Here is a 24,286-nt window from a genome sequence, read left to right on the forward strand (position 1 = left end):
GGCTCTGTTTTTAAGAGGTTTCAGCCAACACTGGACTCCCAGCCTGGCTGGAATGCTCTTCCTGCTTTTGTAAGCAGGGAGAAGCCATCCCGGACACGCTGTGAAGGGAGCACTGCCCAGAATTTCTGTCCAAACATGCATGCAGTCCCATTTCTGTCCATTTGCACGTGGCCCCAGTTGCAAGCGTAGGCACACCCCCTGCATCTAATGTCAGGTGCAGGGGGCATGGCAGGGGTGGTGGCGGCTGGTGGCGGCAGGCTGGACAAGGGCTGCGGCTACCCTCCATATGCCACTGGTCAGAAACTAAAGAAATGAGTCAGATAGATCATAAGAGATGATGTTCTAAACTGTATGAAAAAATTAAAAGTTAACAAATCGCCAGGGCCAGATGGCATCCACACGAGAGTCCTTAACAAACTCAAATGTGAAATTGCTGACCTTGCAAAGATATATAATTCATCCCTACAATCAGGCTCTGTACCAGATTACTGGAAAGCAGCCATTGTAGCATCCATTTTCAAAAAGAGATCCAGTGGGGATCTGGGAAATTACAGGCTGTAGCGTCTGATCCGGGCATACTGATGGAAAATATTCTCAAGGATAAAATTTTTAAGCATATAAAAGAACAGGCTCTACTGAAGTAGAACCAGCATGGCTTCTTCAAAGGTAAATCTTGCCTCATTAACTTTTTGGAGTTGAGAATATCAACAGGCATGTGGATAAAGGTGATCCAGTTGACACAGTATAATTGGTCTTGCAAAAAGCTTTTGACAAGGTTCCTCATCAAAGACCCTTGAGAAAACTTAGCAGTCATGAGATAAGGGGACAAGTTTATGTGTGGATTGGTAACTGGTTGAAGGACAGGAAACAGAGGGTAGGCATAAATAGACAGTTCTCTAAATGAAGGTAAGTGGGGTCCCCCAGGGGTGTGTACTGGGACTAGTGCCTTTTAATTAATTAAAGGAGAGCTGGTCTTGTGGTAGCAAACATGACTTGTCCCCATAGCTAAGCAGGGTCCACCCTGGTTGCATTTGAATGGGAGACTCCATGTGAGCACTATGAGATCTTCCCCTTAGGGGATGGAGCCGCTCTGGGAAGAGCATCTAGGTTCCAAGTTCCCTCCCTGGCTTCTCCAAGATAGGGCTGAGAGTTTCCTGCCTGCAACCTTGGAGAAGCCACTGCCAGTCTGTGAAGACAATACTGAGCTAGATAGACCAATGGTCTGACTCAGTATATGGCAGCTTCCTATGCTCCTAATTTATTCATAAATTATCTTGAAGTAGGGGTAAGCAGCGAGGTGGCCAAATTTGCCAATGACATTAAATTATTTAGGATAGTGAACTCCACAGCAGATTGTGAGGAGCTCCAAAAGGATCTCTCCAAACTGGAGGAGTGGTCAACAAAATGGCAACTGTAGTTCAATGTTAGCAAGTGTAGGGTGATGCATGTTGGGGCAAAACCCCACAACTTCACATATACGCTGATGGGGACTGAGCTGTCAGTGATTGACCAGGAGAGGGATCTTGGGGTGTTGGTAGACAGCTTGTTGAAAGTGTTGACTCAGTGTGTGGAAACTGTGAGAAAGGCCAATTCCATGTTTGGAATAATTAGGAAGGGGATTGAAAATAAAAATGTTAATATTTTAATGCCATTATACAAATCTATGGTGTGGTCACATTTGGAGTACTGTGTACACTTCTGGTCACCATACCTCAAAAAGGATATTATAGAACTGGAGAAGGTGCAGAAGGGGGCAACCTTATGAGGCAAGGCTACAATACCTGGTGATTTTCAGTTTAGAAAAAAGATGACTGAGAGACTACATGCTAGAGGTCTATAAATCATGCATGATGTAGAAAAAGTTGATAGAGATAAAATTTTCTCCTCCTCTCATAACACTAGAACTAGGGGTCATCCCATGAAACTGATTGCCAAGAAATTTAGGACCAACAAAAGGAAGTACATTTTTGCATAATCTATGGAATTCTCTGCCACAGAATGCAGTGATGGCCACTAGCTTGGATGGCTTTAAAAAGGGCTTAGACAAATTCATGGAGGAAAGGTCTATCAATGGCTATTATTCTGGTGGCTATAGGCCACCTCCAGCCTTAAAGGCGAGATGCATTTAAATACCAGTTGCAGGGGAGCAACATTAGGAGAGAGGGCATGCCTTAAGCTCTTGTCTGTGGCCTTCCCAGAGGCATCTGGTGGGCTACTGTGTAAAACAGGATGCTGGACTAGATAGGTCTTGGGCCTGACCCAGAAGGGCTGTTCTTCTGATCTCCCCCATTGGAATTGCTTTCAATTGCCCTTCCAGCCTGATGGAGTTACTGAATGAGGAAACAGAGTTGGTGGCTGACATACCATTCACGGATACACCACTCAGTAACACTGCTTGCACACAAGTTGTGCAACATAACACAAACGGGGCAAATACAAACATTGCATACCTGATGTTACACAAGAGTAAGCCCATTATGTCCAATGGGTGTTTGCACAACTTGTGTAAGTTGTACAACATGTGCTTGCAACGTTACTGGACTGATGTATCCTCGCATGGTAGATCGGCCACTGAACAGGGAAACACAGCTCAAGGTGGCTGGAGTTCTTGATGAGCTCCTAGCCATCAAATTCCGGCAAATGCTTCTCTCATCTTCTTAAAATCATGATTCCTGAAACCCAAGGTATGCCTTTAACCAAGATATTTTGGCTAGCTTGTTTACGTGGGCTACTCTATAAACTTAGGCCAAGATATGGAGTGGAAGCCAATGTGCAGGGTGTTCTCTGGGTTGCTAGTAATAACTACAGCTCCACATGCTGTACCAGAAGCTGGTCCGGATGGTCCTCCGACACTCCGGACTCACTTTTAGGCTGCAGCGGGGAGGAGAAAGGGGTCCACAAAGGCCCGCACTTGTCTTCCAAGTTCCAATGCATAAGCAACAGCTCTTTGGATCCAGCTTGTAGACAATGGCTTTAACCACCTTTGAGCCCAAGAGCAACATGCTACTTGTGTAAAATAAAGCAAGTGAGAAGTCAAATGTTATAAATTTATTTCGGGACATAGATTTCAACTTCTTTGGAAGCTTATGAAAATTTCAAGCAGAAATCAATACACTCCCACCAAAACATTTTAAACTTCCAATAAAACGTTATTTAAATGTGTATTTTATGTATATTTTATACCAGATATATTAATATGTTAACTTTCAGTTAAGGGAACACTTTAGCAGGGATAGCTTTTTAAAATGTGTTGTTTTATACGTCATTCCTCTGACTTAGCTCTTTTTTTTCTGATCAAAAGGATGTAAATGAGGTAAGAATTAAGGCAAACCTAAAAGTCATGCAAATGAAATACATTTATATTCACTGACAATACAAGCACATGTCTGGATCAGACTCATGAACTGAGGCGCTTTCCCTCTGTCTGTCCAGTATTACTATACAGCAGGATGCGGTAACATGTTTGCTAATGGACAGTTACGCTACCATGGGGATTGCAGTGTTACTAACATTACCCAGTTTAGGAGACACATAGCTAGCATCAGTAAAACATGAACAATAAATAGTATAGTTCAGTGCAGCATGGCACCACTGCACAGGCCTCCGAGGAATAGGGCTTATGAAATGACATTGCACACATCACATCGTGGCAGGTTTTTTTGCTTTGTTTTTATAATATATACTTTAAAATTCTTTAGCAATTGACATTCTCATGCACACAAGTGTTTCAAACACAAGAAGCAAGTCCATTGATAGGTAGTCCAAGCAATTTCTGTTTGGGGTGTGTGTGTTTGTGTGTGTGTACGTAGATAGCTGCAAACTGAATGGAACATTTAAACTTCTGTGCAGTCCATGAAAGCATTTTTACATGAGCTCATTTCTGAATGTCACATTGCAGGAGTAATACAATGGAAGGGTCACTCTTTGCAGCTTCTTTGAATTCATCCAGTGTGATCTGGTCGTCTTTGTTCTTATCCATCTTGCTGAAAATCTTGTCTACTCGTTGCTCTGGTGTGAGGCCATCTTCGTTCATTTTCATCATTATCACAGTACCCACCATTTTATAAATGGCCTAGAGGGGGAGAGGGAGAGAGGCTAAGATGAATTTCATGAGGTTCAGCAGAACTTAATCTAGCCTTAGGAGTAAAGTATTCCAAAGAGCACAATCTAGCCAAAGTTAAGGATGTTTCAGTCTAAACGATGGTCAGTTAGAGAGTAAGCACATTGTGAAGAGCTACACAGTGGAAGTACAGTAAGGGCTTACTTTTCATAGTTACCATAAGAAGTTGCTATAGAGCAGTTTTGCTCAACCAGTGTGCTAGGTGGTATACTGCACTGACTTGCTGTGAGCCAGCTCCAAAAGCAGGGAGTTCAAATTGCCCGCTTTTGGAGCTGACTCAAGGGGGAGGCCTCCTTCTTGGTGTATTACAGGGTAAGTCACTTCCAGATCTGGTGAGTTCTGTTTCTTGGTGTGATGAAATATATATGTGTAAATTCTCACCTCTATAATTTCCAGCATTTCCACTCTTGTGATTTTCCCATCTCCATCTAAGTCATACATATTGAAGGCCCAATTTAGCTTCTGTTCGAAACTGCCCCTTGAGGTGATGGACAGCGCACAAATGAACTCTCTGAAGTCGATAGTGCCATCGCCGTTCTTATCAAAGGTCCTGAAGGCATGCTGGGCGAACTTTGAAGCATCTCCATATGGGAAAAACTGCAAAATAGTGTAAGGATGTAACATACATTTATTTATTTATTTATTTATTCATTCATTCATTCATTCATTCATTCATTCAATATGCTACCCCATCCAAATGGCTCTGGGCGGTGCATGATAATAAAAAACCCATAAATCAATCCTTTTAAAAACAATGATTACAGAACCATTTAAAACAGCATAAAACCTGTTTAAAAATCATTACAGTACAATTTAAGAACAGCATAAAACCATTAACTATTAAAACAGTTTAAAAACCCTGGAAGGCCAGGCCAAACAGATAGGTTTTAAGGGCTCTCCTGAAAGCCAGCAATGAACTATGGATTTCTGCCAAGAGTGTATTCCACAGCCCAGGAACAGCTACAGAGAATGCCCGTCTCAGATACACTGGGGGTAACTGGAGACAGACCTCCTAAGATGGCATTAATGTGTGGTGGGGATCATGCTGAAGAAGGCGCTCTCTAAGATAACCTGGACCTAAGCCGTTCAGGGTTTTAAAGGTAATAAACAGTACTTTGTATTTTGCCTGGAAACATATCAGCAGCCAGTGCAATTGTTTTAAAACAGGTATAATATGGTCTCTCTGGGTTACCCCAAAGACAAGTCTGGCAGCTGCATTTTGAACTAACTGAAGTTTCCAAACTACATACAAAGGCAGCCCCATATAGAGCAAATTGCAATTGTCAAGCCTGGAGGTTACCAGCTGATGCATCACTGTTTTGAGGTCGACCTCTTCAAGGAATAGACACAGCTGCCGAATCAACCAAAACTGGTAGAAAGCACTCCTGGACATGGCCTCCACCTGAGATACTAAAGTGAGGCCTGTGTCCAGGAGTGCCCCCAAGCTGCACACCTGTTGCTTCTGGGGGAGTGTAACCCTGTCTAGCACAGGAAGATCTAACTCATCCCTCAAATTCTGAGCCCCTACAATGAACATCTCCGTCTTGCTTGTATTCATTTTCAGTTTGCTATCCCTCATCCAGCCCATTACCGCCTGTAGGCAGGCATTTAGGGAATGAATACCATTTCCTGATGATGAGGATGACAAGGAGAAATAGATTTGGGTGTCATCGGCATACTGATAACACATAGCACCAAATCTCCTGATGACCTCATCCAGAGATTTCATGTAGATATTAAAAAGCATTGGTGACAGAATGGAGCCCTGAGGGACTCCATATAACAGCTCCTTTTTTGAGGAGCAACTGTCACCAAGCTCTACAATCTCTACAAGCTCTACAATCAGCTCTACAGGCTGACCAAGGCTGTCTCAACCCCATAGCCAGCTCTAAAGCCAGTTTGAAATGAATCTAGATAATCAGTTTCTTCTAGAACTGCCTGGAGCTGGCCGGCCACCACCCTTCTCAATCACCTTGCCCAACCAAGGTGGAGACTGGCCTATAACTATCCATCACTAAGAGATCCAGAGAAGGCTTTTAAAGAAGTGGTCTAATCATTGCCTCCTTCAAACAAGGAGGAACCCTACCCTCCCTCAGTGATGCATTTATGATATGAACTAGGCTAGATAAAAGCAGCCAAGTCGGGCAAGGGTCCAGAGTACAAGTGGTAGGCCGCACTGCTCCAAGCAGCTTGTCCACATCCTCAGGAATCACAGATTGAAACAGATCCAATCTAACACTGCAAGAGGGATTGTTGGACATCCCCTTCATAGATTTTGCAGAAATAGTGGAGTCCAAGTCGGCCCGAATACAGATTTTGTCTGCAAAAAACCAATTAAAAGTGTCACAGCAGAAGAACGTTTCTGAGGACTGATTTAAGACAGAGGGAGTGGAAATTAAGCTCCTTACAACCCGAGATAGCTCTGCTGAACATAAACCTGCAGACACAATGTGTGCAGACCAAAATCTTTTTTTGCTGCACGCACTGCTGCTGCATAAACCTTCAAATGGGTCCTATGCTGTGTCCTGTCAAATTCAAGCTGAGTTCTCCTCCACTTACATTCCAGTCACCTACCCTGCGGCACCAGCCCCCGCAACTCCTCTGTATACCAAGAGCTGTCTGTTAGACATAAAAAGTCTTCCATCGCAGCATTTTGTATCCAAGAATAAAATACATCCCAGGAAGCAGCCCTTAAGCACTCCAGCCTTACTGGAATTCTTGGTTTCAGTACCCCAACCATTTAACACCATCATAACCCAATCAACTTAAATGAAACTATTTCTGAGTCTGAAGACTGTATCCTTGGGTCTCTTTGAAGATGACATCTCGGCTCTAATTCTGTAAAGTGCCTGCAGAATGTATAACATCATAAATCAAAGTGAATTAGCTATTTCCAGCTGCTGTCAGCTTATGCCAGGAAGTATATGACTTATTGGCCTTCATCTTTTTCTTTTGTTTCATGCTTTAGCTACGAGTCCTAACAGCCATGAAATTGTCAATGTATGAAACGAAGACCAAGGACCAATGCTTCTGTAGCACTGGATTTCATGCATGCCCATATACCAACTACTCAAAAGGGGAAAATAGGTAATGAAATTAATTATCCTCTGGAATGTCCAGTCTCATTTTGTCCATTGTGGGGAGTGACCAAAAAAAAAATGGTCGTGACGGTAACTATGGTGCGTGGACATTTTCTTCTGCAGTAATGCCCCAGGGAAAGGATGCAATGTCATGACATTGCTTCCTCCCCTGGTGCATTGTGGGGGGATTGCTGGGCAAAGGGGCATTCTGAAGCACCCCTGCTGTGGCTGACCAGAAGGCAGCCTCTTTCCATTTCAAAGATATAAGCAGGCACCTACAGATCCACTTGCCAGCTCACAAGCGGCCCCAGCCCTCTGGTAAGCAGGACACACAGTGCCACACAGATCTCTTCACCAAAGATCTCATTTCCACTGCCATTTCTGAGAAGTTAAGAAACAGCAGGGATCCTTTCGGAGCAGTAGGAGAGGGCTCCCAATGTTCCTTATCATCTCCATATCCCAGTGCAAACAACCTCTCTTAAGGCCTCTGCTGGTGTGCCAGAAAGGAATGGGGAAATGCTTGACTAACAAGCAGAAGGTTGCCAGTTTGAATCCCCGCTGGTACTATATTGGGCAGCAGCGATCTAGGAAGATGCTGAAAGGCATCAGCTCATACTGCACAGGAGGAGGCAATGGTAAACCCCTTCTGTATTCTACCAAAAGAAAACCACAGGGCTCTGTGGGTGCCAGGAGTCAAAATCGACTTGATGGCACGCTTTACCTTTACCTAGTGGGCTAAGCTTAAATTTGTGGATCCCTGGATATAAGGAAGCGCACTGCTGTCTGTCAACTAAGCTGCCCTCCAACACCCAGCCCCACACCAATGATGTACTGGCTAAATTCAATGCATCACAGCCACTGTGCATTGTCAACACAATGCAGATACAGTAATCGGATCAGAACTAATACTCTGCATCATCAACACAATGCAAATAATCAGATCAGAAATGGTATTGCTAATTTGCTCCATGCACAGCCTTGCTTCTCAGCCTTCCTTTGCAGTAATGAGAAAATAGCAAAAATTACACTTGCAGAACAGCACAGAGAGGATTAGTTGATATGTAGGCCTAAATGGAACTAGTTAATCCTGAATTAGAAAGTAGACATGTCTGTACTGGAATGCCCCTCCCAGGAGATCATCAATTGCTTTCCTTGATAAGTTTTTAAAAGAATCTGAAAATTCTCCTTCCTTGTGAGAGTTTCCCTCTATGAAGCTGAACTGAGCAAGGCACACCCTCAACGTGTCTATCTCCTGCTGGATCTCACATCTCTCCAGTCGTCTATACCTGTCTAAAACAGGGGAAATGAACTTCTCTCCTGAAACTGACAACATCTGACCTCATGGGGAGGAGTGTAGCTTAAATTTTTTTCCTGTTATTGTCAGCTATACCATTTTGGCAGGGATGCTTTTATTTAATCTGTCTGTCTGTCTGTCCTTCAACTATACTCTTAGACTAAGTGATAGGAGTTAGAAGAATGTTTCCATTTTTATTTCTAAATGCCTACCTGATTTCCTTTACCCTCAGTTCATCGTTCCTGTAGTTTAATAAAATAGCCTCTTGAAATATCTAGTGCTGAGTGCGTTGTTTTGAATGGAGTTTGTGCCTCCCACATGCTCAACTGGTGTTCCAGCTACTTGCTCATGAATAAACCTACCATGGGGTGGATCTAGCCTGGCTTCCTCTCTGCCATGACAGAAGGGATCGCCAAGAAGAGGCTAGGAGACCCCAAACTGATGCCCTGTGGCCAGTGGTTCTTCCCAGCCTGGGGATGGCAGCAGTGCTACTGAGAGTTCAAGATAACGGAATGGGGCATGCATACGCAGAATCAGCACATAAAACCACAGCCCATTTTCTCACATCTCTTTTTTCAAGGGGAATTTTAATATTGGTATTAATTTGGTTTCCAATTTTAATCAGCTTTAGTCTTGTTTGATACTATCTGTCACGCCCTCAATCTCAGATAGCGAGGAGGAAGGGGAAGCTGGCAGCCTTTCAGCCGATGCAGGGGTGCCTGAGGGTCAGGGCCCGGCTGTCAGTTCCAGCGGATGTTTCAGAGCAGGCACAGCAGTCTGAGGCAGCAGAGACAGCGACGGACAGACTAGAAGATGAGTTGTGCGGGCAACCCCCACTGACTCAACAACAAAGGCATGTCACAAGGTGAAGACCACAGCTGGAAACTATCAGGAGGAGTAAACGCCTCTTGCAGAGGGCTGATAAGCCTTGAATCCCTGCCAGCTGAGAGTTATCAGCTTGGACTATAAAGCACGTCAACAGCTTTCTGTTAGCTGCTGGAAGACAACATTTGTCAACCCTCGTGTCAACAGCATTCAGCCCAAGCCTGATATAGAGAACTATTCCGAGCCGTGTTTCGTTTCTGCAGCTCAGTTTGTATTGTGGACTATCTTCCTGGACTTCCCTTCCGGGTGGCCAGATTGCTGACACTATCCACCATTTTATCTTGCTGTCTGTTTTTGTTTTTGTGTAGTGACCAGTCTCCCCACCCTCTACAGAGTTAACAAGTGAACCTTTGCCCCTGGTGGTGCAGTGGTAAAAAAACTGCCGCCCTGTAACCAGAAGGTTACAAGTTCGATCCTGACCAGGGGCTCAAGGTTGACTCAGCCTTCCATCCTTGCGAGGTCGGTAAAATGAGTACCCAGAATGTTGGGGGCAATATGCTAAATCATTGTAAACCGCTTAGAGAGCTCCGGCTATAAAGCGGTATATAAATGTAAGTGCTATTGCTATTAATTGACAGGCTGGTGAACTCCAGGGCTCAACTAATTGGTTGACCAGGTGGGTGGGACATGAGAGCTGCAAGGGGAATTCTGGGAAGAAGAAAGTAAGTCTGGACAGAGAGTATGAGCTAGCAGGAGGTTGGATGCCTCATGGTGGAGCTGAAGGATAATTTCTTAGGGTGAGAGATCTGCATGTTCTTGATTCTCATCAGGAGTTTGGTGAGTTCAAGGAAGAAGCCAGGGCTTTGGTTTCGGGAATTTAGTCTAGGGAAAAGTTTGTTTAGTCAGACTTTGCGTTAGGGATTTTATTTTGCTTTCTGTGTGGAGCTTTGCATTTCTTAATATCTGTTCTTTGCAACTGAGTAACTAAGATTTTAACGTGAGCCACACCAGAACAACTGGGGCACTTTTGAAGCATTCTTGTAACCAACTAAGTATTTTTAAGTGTTTCTGAAAAGTTAAAAGCCTCAGACAGAAACAGTCTGTAGTAAATGAATACAGGTTTTTTCCCTCTGTTCTTTTTAACAAGCCTTAGAGGGTTGGTTAACCCAGCGAGGGCAGTGTGGGCTATAAGGGGGATTTCTCCGGTGCAGAACATGTCTGAAGGTGAGCTTGGCCAATTAATAATTAACTCCATGTGCAGGCAAAAAGGCACGGGAGGAAAGGTTTTCCTTTAGCCTTGCCCGTTAGCAAGGAGGTGCAGATTTTCTTATATTTGCTCAATACCCATTTACAGAGGGACCCTGGACTAAAGCACTTTAGTCAATGGGTCAGAACCCCACAAGTTTTTGAGTGCTTGGTGGCAGCGAAATTATACTACCAGAAGGTTCTGGGTTACCAGAAGGTTCTGGGTTACCAGAATCTTTTCTTTTGCTTTTCTGGGTTTTTGGAAAGTTAAAGATTAAATGCCAGTCTGTTTCTCAGAGTCCTCTCAGAGGATGACTAATCTGAGTCTGCCTCATGACCTAGCTGACTAGAGAGACCAGTTCATTTTATTTATTATAATTTATTTATTTAGCACATTTTTATACTGCCCCAACCGAAGGTCTCAGGGCAGTTCACAACAAATAAAAACAAAACATTAAAATCAATTGAATATTAAAACCAGTTTAATAGAATCAATAAATAATCCCAAATTTAAAAGTTACAAAGTTAAAAAGCTAAAAGGCCTGGGTAAAAAGAGAAGTCTTTAGACACTTTTAAAAAGCTGCTAGAGATGGGGAGACTCTTATTCCCATGGGAAGCACGTTCCAAAGTCTCAGGGCGACAACAGAGAAGGCCCGTCCCTGGGTGGCCACCAGATGACATGAAGGTAGCCACAGACAAGCCTCCCCTGATGTACGCAGTGGATGATGGGGATCATGCAGAAGAAGATACTCTCTTAAGTACTGTGGGCCTAAGCTGTTTAGGGCTTTATAGGTTATAACCAGCACCTTGTATTTTGCCCGGAAACTTATTGGCAGCCAGTGCAACTCCTGTAATATAGGAGTAATATGGTCTCTTTGAGATGACCCGGAGACCAACCTGGCTGCCGCATTTTGTACTAACTGCAGTTTCGGGACTACGTACAAAGGCAGCCCCACATAGAGCGCACTGCAGTAATCAAGTCTGGAAGTTACCAACAAGTGTACTACTGTTTTGAGATAATGAACCTCAAGAAACGGACGCAGCTGGCGTATCAACAGAAGCTGATAGAAAGCGCTTCTGGCCACTGCCTCAACCTGGGAAACCAGGGAAAGGTGTGGCTCCAGAAGCACTCCCAAACTGCGTACCTGTTCCTTCTGAGGAAGTGTGACCCCATCTAGAACAGGAAGATCACTATTGCTTCCCGAGTGACGACCCCACACAATAAGTACCTCCGTCTTGTCTGGATTCAGTCTCAGTTTGTTATCCCTCATCCAGCCCATTACTGCTTCCAAGCAGGCATTCAGGGAGGATATGCCTTCTCCTGATGATGTTGACATGGAAAAATAGATTTGGGTGTCATCAGCATACTGATAACACTCAGCACCAAATCTCCAGATGATCTTTCCCAACGATTTCATGTAGATATTAAAACGCATTGGAGACAGTATGGAGCCCTGAGGGGCCCCATATAAAAGCTCAGATTTTGAAGAGCAACAGTCTCCAAGCGACACCATCTGGAATCTGCCAGAAAGGTAGGAGCGGAACCACGCAAAGCAGTGCCTCCCACCCCCAACTCCCTCAGACGTTCCAGAAGGATACTATGGTCGATATTATTGAAAGCCGCTGAGAGATCCAAAAGGATTAACAGAGTCACACTTTCTCTGTCAAGTCCCAACTGGAGATAATCCATCAGGCCGACCAAGGCAGTCTCCACCCCATAGCCCAGCCGAAAACCAGTTTGAAATGGGTCTAGATAGTCAGTTTCCTCCAAGACTGCTGGGAGCCCACCACCCTCTCAATCACCTTGCCCAACCATGGGAGGTTGGAGATAGGCCTATAGCTACTAAACTCCGAGGGGTCCAAGGCAAGCTTCTTAAGAATAGGTCTAATGATTGCCTTCTTTAAATAAGGAGGCATCCTGCCCTCTCTCAGAGAGGTATTTATAATTGCCACCAGGCTTTCCACAACAACCCCCTTGCCAGATAGTATAAGCCACGTTGGGCAAGGATCAAGCAGACAGGTGGTAGGACGCACCGTTCCAAGCAGCTTGTCCTCATCCTCAGGAGTCACAAACTGAAACTGATCCAGTCTAGCCACACAAGAGGAGTTGCTGGTTACCTCTGCATCTGACACTGCGATAACTGTGAAGTCTGAATCTAGATTTTACACGGTTTCCCCCCCTCATGTGTGGATATTTTACGTGTTACCCTTTCAATTTGTGATTTCAATGGGAAATTTGGCACTGCAGGTCTGATGTTAGGAGCCATGGAGCCTCTCCATGCTCACTTGCAGCATTACAGGGCTTTCTAGCAGCACAGGGCCAGTGTGCACATCCTCTCCTTCCATCAGCCGGGGCATTGTGTAGCATATAAGTCAGCAATTGCTGCGAGACACCATTTCCACTATGACTCTGCATCAGATGTGACTGAATCATCAATTTCTTGATGCATGAACTCAGCAAAATTACTTGCCTTCAGAGGCAGCTGCCCTCCACCTCTCTGTTACAGCTCAAAAACTGCCTTCTTTGACTCAGAGGAGCTGAGCTCTTCTAAGGGCCAGGAGAGTCATGCTTACTATTATGTATTCACAGCTGTTAAGAACAAAGTGCACCTCCAATTGTAATACAGGGAGGAAAAGCTGTGTGTCACCCCACGTTGGTATTAGATTCCACCATAAGGCAGGCTGAGAATGAAAAGCCAGCACAGAGCTCACATTTGACATGTGTGGTGACAGCACCAGAAGGAGTACTGTTGGAATAAAATCAGGTACTTAACACCTCAGAGTCCACTCCAGGCTGTGTCTTAAATAGATCTGAGATATTTCTGGTAACACTTGTTTCACATTTGAAGGGTTTCTTTGCAACTCTAACTGAGAGCTGAAAGTAGAATCTTTAAATCTAGTGAAACACCAAGAAGGCTGTCAGGTAGAGTTGCCACCTTTTCTCCCCAAATTCAGCCTCTGTGCATTTAAGAACTGTATGCGGGACAAAAATTTAACATAGCTAGTGTTTTTTCATTGCAGCATCTCCGGGAGAGGAAGTGTTGTCTCTGTCTGAATTTCTGGCCTTCGTACAGCTGTTTACAGGGCCCCTGTCAGGAATGAATGTGACAGTCTTGTGGATGACCCAGAACATTCTCTAATTCCTCTTCTAGGCCACTTTCTGTGCTTTGAAAGAGGCAGCAGAACACAGGCCAGCCTATCGGCTTCTCTGTTCTTACCATGAAGAGGGTATAAGCAGCCACTTAAGCGGCAGGTAACAACAGATCATCAATGCCCATGGGGATCTGTCTGCCATGTTTGTCTGAGCAGAGGTCTGGATGCAGATTTAAAAAATGGCTCTCAAGACAGTTAACTGACGGCCACTTAATCCTGCCCATCTGCACTGACATTAAGGTGGCCGAGTTAGAAGGCCATCCGGCATAGTGGACAGGAAAATGTCTAATGCAGTCTCTGATAGTATTTGAGGGACCGCCTGCTCCCAAGGGTTGCTGCCCGCTTGACAAGGACATCTGAGGGGGCCCTGCTCCGGGTGCCAACAATGAGGGAGACCCGGCTGTCGTGCACTCGGGACAGGGCCTTCCCTGTTGCTGCTCCTAGACTCTGGAATGCTCTCCCAGTGGCCATTCATTCCTCAGACTCCATCACGGCTTTTAGAAAGCTTGTAAAGACTTGGCTTTTTACCCAGGCTTTTACATGATCGTTTTCTACTGCGGCTTCTCTGTGTTTTTATTTGTTGTATTGTTTTTATATGTTTTTATACTTTTAACATGATGTTTTTATTGTCTTTTTATTGTATGTTTTTAACTTTTGTAAACCGCCTTGGGGTTATCTTTTTAACGAAAGGCGGTATATAAATGCAAAAATAAATAAATAAATAAAAATAGTAAGATGAGTACAGTCACAATGGAAAACAACTCCTTACAGCAATGGTTTCAGGTATAATCAACTCAAGTCTTTTCTCTAATAATATAGGGAAATAGAAGTTGTTCCAATTTTCTCTTTTAAATCTCAGATCCAAATTTTGGATTTTCAATTCACACTCATCTACAATTAATAAAAACATTATGTAGACTTCCTTTGCATCCTGCTATCAACTGAGAGGATTCTCTTAAGTGATTAAGTGTATTTCTAAGCAAGCTAGAAAGGTCGTAGATGAGGTGAGATGCTATGCTTACTCTAAGTATTAAACTACCAGGTAAGACTGCATTTGAGGGCAATGCCATGTCTCATGTGGCAGATATCATGCTGCTTTCTAAACATCTAGGGACATGTACCTGGGCACCCGGATTCTATCTAGGCGTTGCTGATCTGTATTCATGCATATAAAGGTCCAGAGAAGTTCTCCATACTTTATGGTTTTCTGAAGGAAGCACTGGCATATCCTCAGCAATTGCATTTGCTATCTGAACTGTGGAGTGGCTCTGTGTTCAGAAATAATTACTGCTCAAGGGCAAACAGTAATAAAGTATTTTAGAACCTTCCTGTCTGGCAGCATGTCAGCCCTTGGGAAACAGTCCAGAGAAAGTTCAGTGACTTGCTGATATCCTACTTCTCCCTGGAAAACTCAGGGAAGCTGACCTGAGACTCCTAGAATTGGTCTCCCAAGCAGGCACTAATTTGGCTCCCATGTACTTTGCTTCAACAATGGATATCTCCGGTGCTTCAAGACCATTCACTCCTTAAGCCTGGAGAACCTTTCAAAATGCTTAAGACCTCGAGTGCCAGCGTGGCATAGTGGTTAGAGTGCTGGACTAGGACCGGGGAGACCCAAGTTCAAATCCCCATTCAGCCATGAAACTAGCTGGGTGACTCTGGGCCAGTCATTTCTCTCTCAGCCTAACCTACTTCACAGGATTGTTGTGAAAGAGAAACGCAAGTATGTAGTACACCGCTCTGGGCTCCTTGGAGGAAGAGCGGGATATAAATGTAATAACAACAACAGCAGCAGCAACAAGTGCACTGAGCCTGTGGCATCCCCCTGCAGCGCTCTTGCTCGCTCGCTCTCCCCCCTGCTCGCTCACTCGCTCTCCCCCGCCACTCACTCGTTCACTCGCTCTGCCCCCCGCCACTCACTCGTTCACTCTCCCCTCGCCGCTCGCTCGCTCTCCTCCCGCCACACGCTCGCTCTCCCCGTGCTGCCCACCCACTCGCTCCCCCGCCGCTTACTCGCTCCTCCGCCGCTCGCTCGCTCTCCCCGCCGCTCGCTCGCTCTCCCCTGCCTCTCTCTCTCTCTTCCCACAGTTCTTCTTGCTCCAGATTTCTTGGATAGTCCAAAGCGAATCTCTGTCCTCTTATGCACTGTGTTTGCTTTCAGCTTTGGGGGATCTCCCTCCATGATAAATACCAGATGGACCCCCATTAGTGTTAAAGAAGAGACTCTGAAATAAAGATTCCTGTAACAACAACAAAACAAAATTACTTTTGTGGAAGCGAGTGGCAGACAAGTGCCACATGTTAATGTTGGCCAAATACTTGTGAAGGCACAGGAAAAAAATTAAAGATTTTTATAAGCTAGTCTGTAGCACATTCATATAACAATAAAAGTTGCTACACTAGCTCATCTAATTCCTGCACTGGTCATTTTATCTGTGCATGTCAAACATATCCAAGTACATGAAGCAATCACTACGGCCCAGTTCAGACATAACAGGAAACTGGAGGTTGCTTCACCTCCAGTTTCCTAACCTGAATGTCCAACTTGGGGAAGTTGAGTTTGCGGGTTAAAGTGACTTGCAATTTCCCTCACCAAACTCCTCTCTGAACCTTCGGTCAGAGTGGAGTTTCGCCACCACAAACTCCATTTCTGCAGGGCCAGCATTATATCAGAATGCTGGCACTACAGTTTGGGCCCCACGGAGTCAAGGGAGGAAGCTCCTCCCTCACTCTGTCCCGATTGGCTGTGTGGGCTCTCCTTCTGTGTGCTGTTCTTCTGTCAAGAAGGACAGCCTGCACAGCCAGCTCCCCTGCCTCTCCCCAACATCCAAATGTAGGGGGGACACATGGCTGTGTGCGTAAAAAGCCAGACTAAAGGCTAACTGGGGTGAGACTTCAGGAATGATCCACATTTGACTATACTCCTCATGTCTGATGGCTGGAGAGGTTGTGGCTCATAAGCACACAAAAAGATAATTTGATTGAGAAACATACTAATTCAGATACCAATGAAGAATTCATTCATTTATTCCCATGTTCACAGTGAAAATGTTCTTTATTTTAAAACCATTAAGTAATTTATGCCTGCTTTGCCTTTCTCATACCATCTTCTGGGTGTTTTTTTTTTTAAATCAAATTTTAAAAGGAGGATATATTTTGACTGATACGGTATGGCTCTCACAAATTCTAAAATGCAATTAGTCCTTTTGCATTTCTTCCTCCACTGCTGTGATCCAAAGTTGCATTTACAGAGCACCCACAAGTCCACATAACTTCTGGAGAGTATTGCCAAATCATCAATGTAGAATCCTTGCCTCAGAGTATTCTTGAGTTTTCAGTCAAGAACTCTTGGTGGAAGTCAGAAGGGAGCAAACTCCGACCTTAGCCCCTTTCCATGGTGTAGAAATATATTTAGACTACACCAGTGGTTCCCAACCTGGGGACCTCCAGATATCGCTGAACTACAACTCTCAGCACTCCTAACTACAATTTATTGTTGCTAGGGATGCTGGGAGTTGTAGTTCATCAACATCTGGAGTACCCCAAGTTGTGAAGCCCTGGACTACACTTTTTCTTTTGGAAAACGCCAACAGATAAGCAACTCGTCTTGCAAAGAATCATACCACTGTACCCACCTAAGATGAGGTTTTGTACTACTCCAACCATCTTTTTGACTGTCTGTGCTTCACATACCCAGAGACTCAAGTCAACAGCTAGCCTCTTTCCTCTAAGACTGCTGAGGGGGACGTGTTGTTTTACAGGTTCCAGGATCTGCCACAGACTAGTCACTCCCATTGTCCCAAATATTCAGGCAGCACAAGAGCACTCGCTGTAAAGACCAACAAAAATATATCTGAGGTCTCTGGTGATGAAACTGTAGTAGTACTTTTCAAAGAATAAAAACTCTACATACATCAATAAAAGACGTTTCTCAAAAAGTAAAATCCAAAGATCCTTGTTAGGAACATCCCTTCTCAGTTCAACAGGAGTCTGTGGCTTTGATTATAATACTGATTGTTATAATCAGTATTATAAATCTGATTATGAACAAGAACAACCAACAGGCAGTACTATCAAACCACCTAAATATTCTTTTAGTAATCCCCATTGATATTTTTGAAACAGATGAAAGAGAGAAATGGAGCTACTAGCTCTTAATATCTGAATTTTTGTTTCTGGAATAAAATATCTTTTTTGATATGATTTCTTTTTAGTAATTCAAATGTGTTGCCTCTCTCATACAAAACTTAAGCTGCACAATGCAGTATGCAACTGGCAATACATTCAACAGGTTTCACCCAGTTTTCATTTGTGGCTTTCATTTGTTTCTGAATCCCAGTTCCCAGCCCCAATGCAGTAGTTTTCCTTTCTTGCCCTTTCCTCTTCCTCTCACCTTTTGCCTTTGATGATCCACTCTCCCCCTTGCGATTTTCCTCACTTCACCCCTCTCCACTCTCTTATGACAGTTTATTCACTAGTTGCCTAATTTGCTGTCATCTCTTTCTTCTTTGCCATATCCCACTGCTAAATGTCTCAGCACTTCCTGCTCCTAGGATGAGAAGAAATTGACTTACTTGTGCTTATTCATCTCCATTCCAACCTAAAAATGTCAGATAGAATTTGGCATGTTTCTAATCTGTTTGCCGAATCTTAGAACTGATGGGATTGGAAGAGACTTAAAAGTTACCTAATCCCATCCCTGTACTAAGGATCCCTGCCATCCAAATACAAATTATTTTATGTCACAGTTTTGCCGACAAATGCAAAGGGTGGGGTGGGGGGGCGGTTAACAGCTAGCTGTATGAAGGTGCTATTTGTCACAGGATGTTTGGGTGGTAGGTCTGGCAAGCTGTTCACCTTTCAAGAATTTTTTACATCTTGAGAACTGTTAGCTTGTTCCAAAGTCCGAGGTATCATCAAATGAACAAGGAATTAAGGCATGTGTCAAAACAGGTACTAAGCACAGTTTTAAAATCGACAAGGTGTTTTACATGCATACATATCTTTGGGGATGAGGCCATAGGCTCAGTGGTTGCATAGAGAAGGCCCCAGGTTCACTCCCTAGCATCACCAGGTAGGGCTGGGGAAGACTCCGGCCTGAAACCCTTGGAGAGCCGCTGCTGGTCAGTGACAACAATATGGAGGTAGACGGACCAAGGGTCCGACTCGGTAAAAGGCACCTTCCTATGTTCCCATCTCTCAATAATCCTTTAGTACAACCTGACATGGTAGGATCAGTGGCCAACATCCAGACAAATGCTGCACACAACAGCATCTTCTGAGATGTGTGGTGATGTCCAGCTATTCCTTCCTTCCCTCTGCAGCCTGTGCCTTCTGGAAATATATTCCCAAGGGTGTGGGAGATTTCTGAAAATCCACCCTGCACCCCGCCCCCCAGTAGAGAGTGACTTAAAGTAGAGAGTGACTTAAAGGCAGCAGTTTGCCATGGGTCATTTCAGTGAATGCACGGCTGAACAAAGTCTTGAACGAATAATTTCCAGATTATAGAGCTTGTTAGGAACATAGGAAGGTGCCTTATACCGAGTCAGACCCTTGGTCCATCTAGCTTAGCATTGCCCACACTGACTGGCAGTGGCTCTCCAAGGTTTCAGGCAGTAGACTTTCCCTGCCCTACCTGGAGATGCCAGGCGTCGAACCTGGGTCCTGCATCCAAGTAGATGCTCTGTCACTGAGCTACAGCCCCATCCCCTAGGGCAGGGCTGCTCAACTTTGGCCCTCCTGCAGATGTTGGCCTACAAGTCCCATAATATAGGAGTTGTAGTACAAAAACAGCTGGGGGGGGGCTAAACTGAGCAGGTCTGCACTAGGGGATATCCTACAGCAGACAATGGTGCTCACATGTAGTCACCCATTCAAATGCAAGCCAAGGCAAACCCAGTTTAGCAAAGGGGACAATTCATGCTTGCTACCCCAAGACTGGCTCTTTATCGGTAGTAGTAGTGGTTTTTAATTACTAGTTCCAAAAGCGCACAAGTGTGTTATAGTTCATTTGAAAGAGGGTGTAACTTAACAGGTAAGAGACCAAACTATGATAAATCAGCAAGTCCCCAGTTCGAATCTCAGCTCTGCCATGAACTCACTAGGCTGCCTTAGGTATGGCATTCTCTTCTCAGCATCAGCCCCCAGTATGGATTATGGGGATAATAATACTCACCATATAGGCTTGTTGTAAGGATTACAACAAGATAACACAAATTAAGCGCTTTGAGCACCAGAAAGCACACTATGCAAATGCTAAGTATTATCATATTATAAATACATCACTCCAAAAGCAATATAGTTAAGGTCTATAGGTGTCCAAAGGATAACTTTTGCATCCAGCAAGGTTTGAGATATACAGAATATAATATAATCATCAAATAGTAACATGCTTCCTTACCTGACCAACACTATTTATTTATTTATTTGAAATATTCATATCCCAATTTCTGTCCTATTAAAGTGGCAATCAAAAGCAGCTAATAATAATAAACACCAGAAAAAGCAGAGACAAAGCAGAAATAACGTAAGGTTAAAATATGGAGCACTTCATTAAAACCATAGAAAGGCTAATAAAAGCAAGAGGTTACCACTTATTCAATAAAGTGCCAAGTGTAAGAAATAAGCTGTAATACCCATTTGAAACAAGGAAGCAAGAGGGGCAGACAAGTCATGAGGGAGAAAGTTTCCAAACCTAGGTGCTGCCACCAAGATCCCCACCAACCAGATTTCCAAAGGTAACAAGACCCGGAGCAAGGACTCCAGTGATTAAGGCAGTGGGCAAGAAGGCTCAAGCGAGAGAAGGAGATACTTCGTGTGCATTATAAATGAAAGGTATCACCTGAGCCCTTCTGTTCCACCACCACCCCTCCTAAAAAGAAAGGTGACAGTCGAAATCTACCCAGCCTGGGATCCTATTTTGCATCAAAGTTCCTGTTCACAATTGATCTGAGACAATACTGTCCTTAGAGGAAGACCAAGAGTCAGGCAAATCAGTTGTCTCTCACTCATGCATTTTTGCCACCATGCACTTAGTGGGAAGTTATGAGCCAGCAGCACATTCCAGCCCTCTGACATGTATTCTTGAATAGAATGAGTATATTTGCAAACATGAGTCTGTTCTGTGCATAAACTATATATTAATGTGAACAGACAATGTATATTTCATTGCAATTTGGAATCGCCCTAAGAGTACAACAACAAACTTTCAACTAAGCATAAATAAAATCAGTGGAATATCTTTTGGTTGGAAGAGTAATGCCAAGTTTTGCCATAAAGAAACATTCATGAAACAATCTAGCAAATTTAAAATTTGGTCCAATGAGGGATAAGAGGAAATGACCACAATTAATACTGTACTTCTAAACAAAAAAGAGAAAACAGTGCCATCTAATGGTCTTTGATGTATATAGCATTATGTGTGCAAAAAATATGAGTTACTGTACATGGGGAAAGACTGGCTTCAAATCTAACTTTTTTGTCTCCCTCCACCCCACTTCATTTACTTACTTATTATTTGTTTGTTTGTTTGTTTGTTTGTTAGTTAAATTTATATACTGCCATTCATTAAAACAATCCCAAGGCGGTTCACAGAAAAATTAACACTATAAAAATTCACAATTAAAATATTAAGCTAAAATAGAAAAACATGAATCTGACTAAAGATTTAAAATACTTTTTAACCTAACACTCATGGCCCACTGACAAGTTTACAAATCAAGTGTGTATATGCAGGATCTCTTAAGTCAATACATAACAATGTGTGTAGTGAACCTGGGTTTGAAGTTTTGCTTAAGAATGGAAGTGCCTTTCTGAATCAGAATGAAGTCCATCTACCATAGACTTTTTGTAAGAACCCCAGCAACAAGCAGCACTGACATTGGCAGGGATCCACCAGTGGATCTAGGTCCACCCTCTGCCTGCCCTGCACACACTCTCAGCTGAGAAAACAAGTATCAACATCATAAGAGAAAACAAAACTGCATATGCAATAGCAGGAAATAAATTCCACTTCATTTCTGGTGGTTCAGCACAATGTCAGTTTAAGATGCTATACAAAAATGTGAGAACTGGCAGTTGGCATTCAGAGGAATACCATTTCAAGAGGCATTCCATTTCGTTCTCATGGCTAATACCTCTTGGTAGACCTAGCCTCCATAAAGTTGTCAGACCCATTTTAAAAGCTATCTAAGCCCTGACCATCACATGTCATGGCAAATAATGCCATAAATTAAATGTCTTGGCTTTAGAGGTACTTTCTCTTGGCCTTTCCTGAAGCTACTGCCAATCAAATTCATTTGGTGACCAAGTTCTAGAATTAGGAGACAAAGAGAAGAAAACATTCTCTATCCATTTTCCCGATACTACCCATCATTTTATAAGCCTCTATCGTATTGAGTCTCAGTCTGTTACTCAGTAGGTCCCAGGTTCGATCCCCGACATCTCCAGGTAGGGTGGGGAAAGACTTCTGTCTGAAACCCTGGACAGCTGCTGACAGTTTGGGTAGACAATACTGAGCTAGATGGACCAAGGGTCTGACTAGGTATAAGGCAGCGATCTATGTTTCACTCCCCCACACTCCAGTAATCTTTTTTCAGAGTTAAATATTCCCAAACACTTCAGCCTTTCCTTCTAAGGAAGACACTTTAAAGCCTTGCTTAGGAACATAGGAAGGTGCCTTATCTGGAGCCAGGCCTTGGTCCATCTAGCTCAGTATTGTCTACTGACTGGCAGCAGCTCTCCAAGGTTTCAGGCACGATTCTTTTCCAGCCCTACCTGGAGATTCCAGGGACTGAATATGGGGCCTCCTGCATGCAAAGCAAATGCTATGCCACTGAGCTATCGTCCCATCCTCAACGTTGGCATACATCGTAGGGATGTGCACAGAAGCGGGTGGGGATAGCTTGAAGGGGTGCCACTTTAAGGGCGGGGGAGGGTGCACTTACCCCTCCCTCTGCTGGCGCTCGTTGCCCGTAAAAGCCTTCAGGGCGGAAGTGTACCTCCCTGCCTCCCCTTCCCCCTCTTCAGTCAGAAGTACTGGTTGCACTTGTGCACGTCATGCGCGAAGAGGGGGAAGGGGCGGCAGGAAGGTACACTGCCACCCTGAAGGCTTTTATGGGCAACAAGCACTGGCGGGGGGGGGGAGCGGGAGGAGGGGGAAGTGCACCCTCCCTCGCCCGTCATGTGGCACCCCCCTGGCCTTGAACCTTGACCCCCTGGTGTTCGAATCGGTTCGGAGGCCTGTAAAAAAGCCTCCAAATTGGTTTGTGCACATCCCTAATACATGGGTCTCCCCATCCAGACACTGACCACACCAAGACCTGTTTAGCTTCAGCAGGTTGGCTGTATCATGCATTCTTAAATCATGCTCTGGGACCATGTTTGATGTTTTCTGGGCCTAATCCAGCTCTATGATACCCTTTTTGAGATGGATAAAGAAAGAACCATCACATTGGATTTCAAACTGCTACTAAAACGAGTTCTGCAGGCAAAGCTCAAATATGTCTAGGGAATAACATGAACATTCCTGGGGGGGGCGGGGGGGGGGGCAATGACAGGCCAAGGCTACAATAAACTAAAGTTGTGCCGTGGAGTCGGTGTCGACTCCTGGCACCCATAAGAACAGCCCTGCTGGATCAGGCCCAAGACCCATCTAGTCCAGCATCTTGTTTCACACAGTGGGCCACCAGATGCCGCTGGAAGCCACAGGCAGGAGTTGGGGGCATGCCCTCTCTCCTGCTGTTACTCGCCTGCAACTGGTACTCAGAGGCATCCTGCCTTTGAGGCTGGAGGTGGCTTATAGCCATCCGAATAGTAGCCGTTGATAGACCTCTCCTCAATGAAGTTATCCAAACCCTTTTAAAGCCATCCACAGAGCCCTGTGGTTGTCTTTGGTAAAGTACAGGAGGCTTTACCATTGCCATCTCCCGTGCAGTATGAGTTGCCTTTCAGCATCTTCCTATATCGTTGCTGCCCGATATAGGAGTTTCCTATTTTATTATTTTATTATTTATGTATTTATTCATTCGATATCTATACCGCCCTTCCAAAAATGGCTCAGGGTGGTTTACACAAAGAAACAACAAATAAATAAGAAAAATAAAATGGATCCCTGTCCCCAAAGGGCTCACAATCTAAGAAGAAACATCAGACAGACACCAGCAACAGTCACTGGAAGTACTGTGCCTGGGGCTGGATAGGGCCAGTTATTCTCCCCCTGCTAAATAAAGAGAATCACCACAGTAAAAGGTGCCTCTTTGTCAAGTTAGATACTAGCGGGGATTTGAACTGGCAACCTCTTGCTCCCTAGATAGGTTACTTCCCCACTGTGCCATTAGGTGGCTAAGGCTACAATTGTACTACTAAAAAGCTTAGTGAAGCTTACACTTTAATGTGTAGGATGGGGTTGCACGGTAGAAATCCTACACATATTTAGCATTCATTGGCACTTACTTCCGATTCAGCATACGCAGGATTGTAACTCATGTAACTCTACTACGTTACATGATTGCAAGACAAGCTTTTAATATGGGATTCCACCTTAGGAGAAAAGCGCTGGGAGACGAATCT

The 24,286-nt window shown here is 44.2% G+C and overlaps 1 protein-coding gene across 1 annotated transcript; it reads right to left on the bottom strand.

The window, feature by feature from the left end:
* Positions 1-3,033: 3,033 nt before the first annotated feature.
* On the bottom strand, positions 3,034-24,217 carry LOC128340340 (visinin-like protein 1). Its single transcript, XM_053285330.1, has 3 exons — positions 24,170-24,217; positions 4,502-4,717; positions 3,034-4,072 (listed from the first exon to the last, which is right to left on the bottom strand). The coding sequence occupies exons 1-3, from the start codon at positions 24,200-24,202 to the stop codon at positions 3,875-3,877; spliced, it is 447 nt and encodes a 148-aa protein (XP_053141305.1). The 5' UTR covers positions 24,203-24,217; the 3' UTR covers positions 3,034-3,874.
* Between the last annotated feature and the right edge of the window lie 69 nt (positions 24,218-24,286).

Source organism: Hemicordylus capensis, chromosome 1 (genome assembly GCF_027244095.1).
Source record: "Hemicordylus capensis ecotype Gifberg chromosome 1, rHemCap1.1.pri, whole genome shotgun sequence".
Taxonomy (NCBI): Eukaryota; Metazoa; Chordata; class Lepidosauria; order Squamata; family Cordylidae; genus Hemicordylus; species Hemicordylus capensis.